General features: G+C 32.2%; 1 protein-coding gene across 5 annotated transcripts in view; it reads left to right on the forward strand.

Moving 5' to 3' along the window:
* The window catches only part of LOC127702355 (protein unc-93 homolog A-like), a 34,374-nt gene extending 26,028 nt beyond the window's left edge, over positions 1–8,346 (forward strand). For 4 of the 5 annotated variants that reach the window (XM_052206504.1, XM_052206503.1, XM_052206502.1 and 1 more), the window contains 6 exons: positions 432–580; positions 1,657–1,896; positions 2,854–2,989; positions 3,513–3,644; positions 6,165–6,368; positions 8,089–8,346. In XM_052206504.1, coding sequence (XP_052062464.1) covers positions 432–580; positions 1,657–1,896; positions 2,854–2,989; positions 3,513–3,644; positions 6,165–6,368; positions 8,089–8,147 — 920 coding nt within the window. In that variant the 3' untranslated portion in view covers positions 8,148–8,346. Of the gene's footprint in view, positions 1–431; positions 581–1,656; positions 1,897–2,853; positions 2,990–3,512; positions 3,645–6,164; positions 6,611–8,088 lie in introns of those variants that run through there. The other variant, XM_052206501.1, reaches the window with a different exon arrangement.
* The last annotated feature ends 3,678 nt before the right edge of the window (positions 8,347–12,024 follow it).

Genomic DNA, 12,024 nt, shown 5'->3' on the forward strand with positions numbered 1-12,024 from the left:
TGTTGATGGGATAAATGATGGGAAGTCAGTGTCAGCTTGCAAAATGGTAGTTTATAAAGTTTATACAGTTTATATATATAAGAACTTGCTCTATCTCTATATCAAAAATAAAACATAAATGTAAGAAGAGACAAATATAATTTATTTTTTTACATTTAAGGACCGGTTGTATGAACCATTTGTCCCTAAAGATTATGTTTTTATGTTTAATTCGAGTTTCAACAAATTTATCATTAAGGACAAATATACCTTAAGTACTTTAAATACTTTATATCTTGACACGACACATATTTGTTAAAAATTTAAGTAAGTTCTTTTTAGACTCAAATAAACGCTGCAAATATTTTTGAAGGCAGGAACTGTGTCCAAAATATGCTTGAAGACATCTTAATTGATCATGATGATGGATATATTAATATACATGTATTTAGGCGACATTTGGGGAAATATAATTTCATCAACCGTGTTTGCGGTAACGCCAGGGAATACAACAAATGATATTGATTCATGCGGAGCCAATTTTGATCCAACTGCACCAACAGGAAATAATTCTAATTTGGATAGACCGGATGATACAAAGGTCAGTAAAGGCTTTTCTTTCATTATATTTTCGAATATGTTGCTCATAAGCATCAATTTAGATATAGGTACATAATATGTATTTATAAACTACGGGGTTTTCTTGATCCCATTTAGAACATTTTGCTATTTCTTTTTAAACTTTTTTGTGTTTCCACTTCTGTCTAGAATTTTCACAGGGTATGGTAAATGCCGTACTACCAAAGCAGACAAATTGGAATTCTTTAATTTTATTAGTTACCGTTCTTCAACAGGAAAGCTTTATTTTATGGGAACATTTCAATTTCTGTCAATCTGGTCGGTCTATTTTTTTTTTTAAGAAGACAAAACCTCGTACAGTAATTTACGATGATGGAAATTTAATTTCTGGACTGGTTTGTCATGGAAATTTATCAAATTTTATATGCTGTACATGCATATAGCCGGACTGCTATTTAAATGACGTTGATGTTATCACAAAAGTGCCACATTTATTGCTTTCGTCGGGCAGTCAAATTATATCTCCCAAAAGTATTAGTTAGTTGACATAATGTAAAAATAACTCTAGCAAACTCCACTTTAGATATAATAACAAAATGAAATCCGCTAACTGCAAAAAAAAAACAAAACAAAAGGAATAAGCTTAATATAGAAAAAATAGTAAGACCTAGCCAAATTTATGATGCATGTGCCTCCGGTGCAAAACACTCAACAGTTGTTCCCAGTGTGTCTCTTGCGATTTCGGATAAGTTCTAATTAAATAGCTGTTCCATGATCACCCCTCCAGAGCTAGGTTGAGATTTGCATTAAGAGTGATGCATGCATTGCAGAAGATGCTTACCTTTTCGAAGTACTCGGTCTTCTTGTTTGCTTTATGCGATTCTCTCGTTTTGTGTTTGTTACCTTAATTTGTATCTCTTAATCGATTGTGATACTTGAACATCGGTAAAGTATGTTTGAATTTTGGAAAAGCAAATTCCCAAGACATGTAAGATATGTATATCAAAATTGTGATGTTGTTTGAAATCGGAGACCGGAATACACACCGTGAGCTGTTACGTTTTTTGTGTTTTAAGCGTTACTTATTATTTATTACAGGTATATACACTATGTGGTATTTATGTTGGCTGTGCTGTAATAGCGTTTATTATTACTGCAATATTTCTTGACAACATAACACTGGATAAAACTCCACAAGGGGGAGATTCGAAAATATCCTTTAAATTGTTCCTGTCAACATTCAAACATTGGTGGGGCTCAACGCCACAGAAGCTCCTAACAATCTTAACCATCTATAGTGGTATTGAACAAGCATTCATAACAGGCGACTATACTAAGGTATTAACTCTCTGTTGTAAACGCATCAAAATGTAGTATTTCTGGAAATAAGTCCTAGATTGATTTAACAGACAAAATTTACCATATGAGTATTTGACTATTCTTTGATGTCCCTTTTGATCATATAGCTCCTCGTGTTATAATCTATTTATACATCCTTGGCTAACACATTTTTGTGCTTATTCGTTACTGATGATTGTAAATCTTGAAAATCGCTTCGGAAGCACCAAACTTATAAAGTGTTAATTTCATTTTAAGTGACATTTCTTCTAACAATTTAAAGTTAAGTTTCTGTCGACCATTTTCATCAAAAATTTTATTAATTCTGTTTCTCATCAAAAAGCAAGGATGAAAGTGACGATTATACACGTAGAATTGATTTCAAGGGTTATTTCCCTAGACCCAGGTCTACCCCGTTACCGAATCCTACATAATTGGTCATCTTATCTGCTCATCAACCAAGATGCAAGTTCATCATTTTCAATTTTCTCGGCAACCTTCAGATAAAACGTACAAATATCGTAAAATATATAAAAATATATGCATATATCTATGTTAGATTTGAATTACATATTTTTCTAATATCACCATAATGTTTAATGTTGTACGGCTACCTCTCAAGCATAGACAACTTTTTGAACGATTGATTCTCATGGATACGAATTTAACGTTTAAGCATGAGAACGAGGCAATTCCTTCAAGATAGTACTATGTAAAACATTTTTATAGAGCAATTGTGACATTGAAAATATGATTACAGTTTAAAACTTCCACTAGATTAGTAATGAGATAACCGAAAAGTGTCAAATCTATAAATAGTTAATTGTTTACCCTTTCATCATTTATAAAGCCACAGAAAAGTTTAAGAAGTGATTACCAGTTTTTTGAAATCCCTATACTAACTCACCATAATTACCCAACTATTGGTCTACCTAAATTATTTTGAAATACTTTCAGTCCTACGTTAGCTGCGCAATCGGGATATGGAACGTTGGTTATGTAATGATCTGTTTTGGTACGGTGTGTGCAATTTGTTCATGGGGTTTTGGCCGACTGGTTCAGTTTGTTGGTCATGTTCCTTTCTTCTTAATAGGTTAGATATATTATATTAGATTAATTATTTTTTGTTACATTGAAATTAGTTTTTGGGTGCTTGTTATCTTTTGAAAGTATAAATATGTTGTATAAAAAGGTAGAGGAAATCTGATAATTTAAGAAGAGATAAAATACACCACAATAACGATTTTACCTTCATTTGTTAATGTACAAAAGAGGCGAAAGATACCAACGGGATATTCAAACTCATAAGTCGATGACGAACTGACAACGGCATGACAAAAACAAAGCGATCAAAATACAAACAGCGTTATACAAGATACAACATTGAAAACTAGAGACTAAGCAACACGAACCCCGCCAAAAGCGGGGTTATCTCATGTGCTCCGTTTGGGTAAGCAGATTCTTCTCCACATGTAAAAGACATGCAAAGAAAGAGGTTTATAATATATATTCTTCGGTAATCTGAATTTTGAAAGCCATTGTATACAATCAGAATATATAATAAGTTTTTTTCATGGATCAATTTACAATTCTTAAATATAAATATTATGTTTCAGCATTTCTATCACATGGAGGAACACAAATAGCGTTGTTACTGTGGCAACCAAATCGAGACAACCAGCTCCTGATTTACGTATTTGCAGGATTGTGGGGAATAGGGGATGCAGTTATGCAAACACAAATAAATGGTAAAATATTCTAATTATTAGATTAAATCATATCATATTGATAAAGGAGATTAGAGGTCCCTAATAGTCAATTTGAAAGTGACCTAACGACTCGAAAATACACAGGACATTTATATGAATGGAGTCTTAAAATATTGCATATAAGTAGATTAAAAAGGAAGGCAGAAGATACCCAAGGAATATCATACTAATAATTCGATGGGAAACTGATAACGTCGTAGAAAAACAAAAAAACGATAGAAAGACAAAAGGTAGACATAGAAAACTTAAGACTGAGTAACACAAATCCACCGAAAAACCGGGAATGATCTCAGGTGATCCGGAAGGGTAAACAGTTAGAAAACAGCTTTAACCTTGTAATACAACGGAGAATCAGATGCGCAACAATTTGCTCCTCGTACGAGCTGTTATTATAGCGGGAGTTAGAGAAAGTTCTGTAGAGATATTTGGTATCAAGCTTCACTTGAGAGTACTTCACAATTTGATTGATTGATTGATTGATTGTTGGTGTTTTAACGCCACTGATAAGCGCCACATTTGGGCTATTTCGTGGCGGCCAGTTTTTATTGGTGGAGGAAGCTGGAGTGCCCGGAGAAAACCACCGACCTTCGATAGGAAAACTGACAATCCTAGTCAATTAAGATTGTAGTCGAGTGCACCCACACGAGCGGGGTTCGAACTCACAACCTCAGTGTTGACTGGCTAGTGATGACAGTAGTAGAACTACTTAGAGCACTCGGCCACCGAGACCCCTTTTCACCATTTGATGTGTTTTACCTAATCGCTTATTATTTCCTGTTTTACTGACTACGAAAGCTCATGGAAAATCTTGTTGATTTCTTGCTTATCTTAATTTGACACCTCAGGCTCTTAATCGATTTACGAGCTGTAAACATCGGTAAACTGTCGCCTTAGTTTAGAGGACGACAGCGATGAACAGCATTAATATTCTTCACGCCTTACAAACAAGATCAAAACGAACAGCAAAGTTAAAAGTAGCGCACACTTAAAAGTACTCTTTGATGATCATAAATAATAGCTACATACGATTATTAAGATACAGATGTGACAGTTATTACTACATTATATGAAACAACCAGCAAAGATTGTTTGTTAATAGTGTGATAACTTTGCCGACAAAAGTCACTTTATGCAACAGTTACAAATGAGTACACAATACAACAAAGAAAATAATTTAGAACTAACATGGTGTTGGTTTAGGTTGCATTGCTTGCTTTCTGATTCATGAAGTCATTGTTAGTTCAGAAACTATATTCCAATGCATGGTATGGAGTTATTTTTGCAAACATTTTTTGTCAACTAAAGGAGATATTGAGTACACTCAATGCTATACATATATAACAGAGCGAAAGGCAGGTGGAAAGACGGAATTGTAAATATTTTGTAATATGTGAAGGAAGCATAAACTTACCTCATCAAAACAAAAATAAAAAAAGTCATTTTGATTATATTTTTTTCGTAATCAAAAAGATAGTAATACTTTTTTAAATTGTTTGAAATGAAATGTCAGAAGTATTGTTAGATATTGAAAAAATAAATTACTCGGTAGCCACAGCTTTTCAAGAAACATACATGAAAACAATCAGCAGGTGATTCACTTGCACTCTGCTCCTCCCATCGATAGGAAATATTGATATCATTGTTGAGCAAGCAAGCAATGTAATCTAAAAGCATGTTCATTCTTGATACTCAAATCTATGAGCTCTATTTATGTAACCCTCATTACAATAATAACGTTACTTGCGTGTACTTTTGGTGTTAAAACATTGTCATAAATAGCATTTCATCAAGGGCACATATAACTTCTGACATTACCAACTTGGATAAGAGCTAAAAGAAAAGGAAAATATTTCGAAATCGCACGTGCACATGTGATTACTAAAGACATGTTTACAGCTAGAAGCGTTTGTAAACAAACTTCAATTATTCAAAGAAAACAACAACACATTGAATAAAAGATATCAAGCTTCACACCAAAATTCACACCAAAAATTAATAAAAAACTAATGTTGTAAATAATGTCAACCTTTTTTTTATAATTTTGTCTATCGTAATGAACTGTTGAGTAAAAATATTAGGATTTTGGAAAACGATGTCCCATTTCAGTTTGCGAGACTGTTAAAAACGTTTCATAAATATTTCCTTTTACATGACTCTTTGTAAAAATCTCCATAAGATATAATCGAGACAAAACAATTGAAAAGCCAAACATGTATATAAAGAGATGAGAGATAGCAACCCAACGACAAAAATAACCGACTGGCGTCTTGAAACATTAAGAGTACCACACATCAAATGAAATTGCTAAACAAACACGACAAACCCCGTCTTACGTCAAGGTTTGTACTACTTGTAATGTTTACGTTTCTGATAACTTTTAAATTCCCCTTGTTTTCATGTTTTTTTTTCAGGTACAATTAGCTTTGAATTTCAAAAAACAGGCTACTCTCATTTACCACAATTTTAAACCCACAATAAGCTGTCTTACTTTTGTTTCAGCTTTATACGGATATCTCTTCACAACTAATATTGAAGCAGCATTCTCAAATTACAAACTTTGGGAATCGTTTGGGTATATAATTGCCTTTGCGTGGAGTGGATATTTAGTTACAAAAGTAAAACTTGGACTTTGTCTTGGCTTCTTAACTGTTGGAATGTTCCTTTTTACAATCGTAGAAATTCAGGACCGACGTAACAAGAAAGGTGAATTCCAAAAAGTAAACGTTGAAATAGATCAATGATGTCTGTTCTTTTTAGGGTCGGTACATAATGGTTGTTGTGCTATTTATTTTTTAATCATTTCCATGTAAAACATATTTTGTTCTCATTCAATTTTGATCAATTTTCGATTTTTCATGCAAAATGTAATCTATGTAAAACATTCTAATTAATTGTTATAATTGAATAAGGTTATTTTATAAAAATGCATAGTTGTTATCAATTTATTTGGAACAGTTTACCATTTTGTATATATATTAATCTCTTCAAAGAAACAGGACTTATGATTAGATACACCAAGTGCGCATTTTGTTCACATAAGACTCATCAGTCGTGCTCAAATCAAAACAGTTAAAAAGCCTAATCAATCACAAAATAGCAAAATTTCAAAATGTATTGACCAATCTGGCATTAGTAATCTATACTCGGGGGTAATTTGTGTAGTAACATTAACGGTACCAATTTTTCAGCACCAGATGGGCATTTCGACAATAAATGACTCTCCAGTGATGATCGGGCAAACATTTTGAAAATCCAAAACTTGATACTGTAAATTCAGAAATTATTGCGTGCAGTTATTATTGCGATTTTTCAAAAATGGACAAGAATGCGAGTTTAATTATTGCGATTTCTGAAAAATCTACATATAGATCTATGTTTTTGTTATCAAAATGCGAGTTCTTATTATTGCGATACTCACCTAGTCGCATTATTCGCATTAATAAAAACCTCCCAATAATTTCTGAATTTACAGAAAACCAAAAAGTAGAAAAAGTAGAGCCAAAGTCGGGCAAGGAATCTGAGCTTTGCATGAGTACACACACTACTTAATTGTAATCATTAACGTAATTTTATGAAAAGCATACTTGTAATCAATGTATTTAGAACAGTTTAACATTTTGAATATAAGAAAAGGCTTGAAATTTAGTACACCAGGCGTGCGTTTCATCCTTATAAGACTCGTCAGTGGCGCTCGAATCATAACATTTTAAAGGTCAAATCAAATAGGAAGAAGAAGAGCAGTGAAAAACAAAATTCCTACATAGATTGACAAATCATGGTTAAGCAATATATGCCTGCAGAAGGTGTGGGGGTAGAAGAACCTTTGTGTTCCGAAATATTCAACATTTTATACAGAGTAGATTTTAGAACATCAAGCAGAGTACTGGATTTATGGTACCCTCAAGGACGAATTCACGAATTTACAGTCAAAGGAACAATATTAATTTACTCTGACTTACTGTTTTTGTTGACTTCTAGATTTTTTGTTTTGTTTTATTGTTTCGTTCAGTTACAGTCTCATCAAAATATGTTAATATCTCCATTATGTTATCAAAATGCATTTTATCTCTTATCGGAATAACTTTTACTATATCTCTGTGAGGTTTCGACGGATTATTTTAGATCCTGATTCATTACAAGGAAGATTAATCAGCAGTAAACACATTCGTTGTTTTATATTGGCTTTCCGGTGGCCAATTAAAGCTCATGGATGTGTTTTAACGCTTCGTATTTTACATTACCATACATTATCAACTTTGTTATCCTATAATGTGTTCAGATATCTAGCCAGTTTTGTGTCGTATAGAGAGAGGATTTTACAAAATGATAAAATTGTAAATCATATTGAATGCTCGCGTAAAATAAAAAGCTGCTTCCGCATTTGCATGTTTGATGACACACATTCATTTCTTTTATACATCAGATAATACAATATCTTACAATATCGCAATGCAAGAACATGCAGACTCCGTCAAAAGTTAAAGACACTGAATACGGCACAAGCGGTCAATTTCAACATGGGTATACAAATTGCATACAATTGACAGAGGGTATGTAATCATATCTGATATCTTAATTGATATTTCATAACTAGGGAAAGAAATTAATAAAGCCGTCATGTTTGCCATAGTTCCTTAATTTCATAAAAAAAGATCCAAACATGACCTAGATCATCTAGTTTCGGTAGAAATTTTATATTGACTTTTAGATTTTTGGTTTTGTTTTATGGTATTGTTAAATTGCTCTCTCATTGATACATGTCCATGTACATGTATTAACCCTTTAAAACATTGTGACAATACATCCAAATATTTTATCTCAGAATGCTTTTTCTATATCAAAAATTGTGAAATAGTTTTTGCGCTATTCCATTCTACAGACTATTTGCAAGTCAATAGTTTCTAAGACTATTTCCCTGGTCAATAGTTTTATAAGCCTATTTCCTCGACTTTGTAACACTTATTTTTAATTAGACAACTATGACGTCATTGACTACGCGTAATGCTTGAGCTTTTGCGAATGGTAACACAAAACTCTGTAATATCGAAAACGGAATTATCTGTACAAGTGTGTTTTATTTTGATATATGATATGAACGCTTGCCTATTGTAGAATTGAATGTTGACTTCTAAATAAGTTTTGGTAATAATTTTTGTTGGAATGTTTTCGTGTGTCCAAATGCTCGTTTATCAATATGTAAGTATTTTATCTCTTATCTATATCACATGATGATGCTTTCTCTATATTTATTTGAGCTATCGCTAGATTTTGTTTCAGATTCTGATTCACACAAGGTAGGTTCATCAACAATTAGACAACTTTTTCGCTATCATATGCATTATAACTATTTCTCTATTTTAGATGCATACATGTGATTTAAAAACTTTTAAATACTATCAATTTACACATATTTCAACTGGAAAGTGTTGCAGTTACTTAACATGCTTTGTGTCGTATCGCGAGAAACATATACTTAATAATCAATTAGCATAACGTTTTGCGAGATGACCTTTACATGATAATTAACGATCGCACCGTATTTAATATATAACTGTTAAAATAGGGGTTTACTTTGGCCTCTCCTAATGTCCAATACAATTTTGTAAACACTTGTTGCTAAGACAAACTTATGATAGATAATTATGAATTTATAAAATATAAACACAATTAAACTAGAACGGTGAGTGAACTCACAAATCAATACGCCGCTCCAAAATACTTTTACTATATATTGCTATATTGAAGTAAGTAGGTAAGTTCTATTATCTTCCATTCAACATATAGAAGCAAGACCATATGCATATTACTTAATGCGCATCGTCAGTAGTAATTCTACAATTGTTGACATTTCATCAATATCCATCCAGCATTTAAGAAGGAATTGCGCTCTCAAGGCATAATAGCACACAAAAATACAGACGGATGGACAGACAGGGTGCTACCTATATATTTCCAACAAAAGTGTGCGATAATATAAGTACATTTGTACATTATTTAAATCTCGTTTGATTACTGTAGAGCAATGCCATTATGGACTATAACTTGTGATCATATAGTTGCAGTAAATGCAACCGAACGCCGTATAGAAACATTTGGTAATCTTCATTAAATGAACAATAGAAAAGAAAACCTATGAAGGTTTCATTGGAATCCTGAGTCTCTCTCACCTTCTATTGCTGCTGTCAGTGTAAAAGTGTAGTGCCGATTGCCAATAAAAAATAACTTTTTTTCCATTTACAGTAAAATACGGGGGAAAATCCAATTTTTTTTCAGATGCTTTTTCTTTTTAAAATAAGATGAGGTATGATTGCCAATTAGACAACTATCCACCAAAGTTCAAATAAAGTGGATGTAAGCAATTGTAGGCAACCGTACGGCCTTCAACAATGAGAAAAACACATACCGTATAGTCGGATAGAAAAGGCCCTGACATGAAAAATATGAAACAATTCAATTGAAAAAACTAACGGCCTAATTTATAACAAAACAATTTACGAAAAACAAATATGACAGACATGAAACCAACGACAACCTAACTTGTTCTTCAAGACGAGTATTTCTAAGTTTCGAAACATTATATGAATGTTAAACAAAGTTATTAGTGTCTAAATGTGTAATACCACAATCTATGTAAATTTTAACTGCAACAAAACTTACTTTTTTATCATTGAAATGCAGAAAAATGAAAACATAATTCAATTTTGCTGTGGATACTGTCTTTTGATCATAAATATGTCCAAAGTTAAAAAATCTCCGAGTTTGACAAAGTTATTAATGTTTGAAAAACTAAAACTTCAGACTGTATCTTAATTTTAACTGCCAACAAACTATGTCTATCTATCAGCAAAATATGGGAAAAGGACAAAAACACAATGGTTTTAAAACTTTTGCTGTTGATAATGGCTTGTATTAATATAAAAAAACGAGTTTCATTTAATTCCATGAAGGTTTGACAAAGTTATTGATATAAAAAAAAACCCACTGTAACCACAGACGGAACCTGAAAATTGAAACTGCCGACGACGACGAAATGTAGAATCGCTATGTCTCACAGCGGAATCTCACGTATTGGCTCGACACAAAAGCATTCGGAAAACGCTGCAAATGACATTAAATGCTTTCGTTTATATGCATTTGATACTGTATGCATTTTTAAATGAATCATAGTCAAGTGAAATCTTATGACAACAACCAACACAATAAGCCCAATATCGTTTTTGTTTTGTTTGTGTTTTATTTTTGTTTTTGTTAGATTGTCTTATTAACGTATGTCCATATCTAATTTTATTAATAGTTAGGTATTTTATCTTTTAACTGTATCACGTGATGACACTTTTCTATATCTCAATGAGCCATGGACAAATTTATTTTTAGACTTTGAATCATTTAAAGGTAGGTTCATCATCAATTATATATCTATTTCGATGAAATATGTTTACAAACCCAGTTAAAATGTATAAATGTTTTCTAATGATATATATTTTGAATTAAATTTACTAACCATTAGTAAATCTGTGAGTTTGACTGTCCCTCTGGTATCTTTCGTCCCTTTTCTAGTGTCTATTTTTACCCAGAAAATGTTAGAGCTACTAAGAATGCTTAACATACGTGTGTAAGAGGACATATATGAAACTATCATTTAATACATGGAATTAGATACACTCTTTGAGTCTGTTTCGACATTCTCTATCAATACATCTTTAATAATTTGTAAAGTAACGTAAATATGAAGTCCTGAGACAAGATACACCAACAGTATACACTGTATCCTACCAGATGTGCATATTATATTTTGGTGAATTTTGGCTCATTATATTAGGAAAAATCTTTCGTTTTCTTTTAAAAAAACAAATTTTTGAGAAATATCTTTTCTAATCGCAAAAACTCAAACGGGAGGGTAGGAGTCCAATGCAGTTTTGCACAGTTGTTGTGCATAATATTTAGATGTGCATATTTCATTTTGGGTGAAACGAGAAAGTTCGGTAGGGGTTGATTTTGGTCTAAAATGTGGAATTCATCTGATGACAGATTTTTGACAATTTACAAACACTTAAGTGTCTACTTCAATCAATTCAATTAGTTGACGTAAAAGGTTTAAACTGGTTTGGTCATTAAAAACGCTCGAATTTAAGCTTAATGTGAAATATCTATCAAATATGCCATGAAACATCGCTTTTCAGATGGTTTTTGTCTAAAAGATAAGTGGGCGCATTCGTGTTCAGTCTCAACCTTTACATATGTTATGTATTATCATTACAACAACTATTTAAGTACTAAGACTGCACACAAGTGCGGTCATTTCTATTTTAGACAAAAGCCATCTGAAAAGCGACGTTTTATAGCATAATTGATAGATTTT

Source organism: Mytilus californianus, unplaced genomic scaffold, assembly GCF_021869535.1.
Source record: "Mytilus californianus isolate M0D057914Y unplaced genomic scaffold, xbMytCali1.0.p SCAF_5, whole genome shotgun sequence".
Taxonomy (NCBI): domain Eukaryota; kingdom Metazoa; phylum Mollusca; class Bivalvia; order Mytilida; family Mytilidae; genus Mytilus; species Mytilus californianus.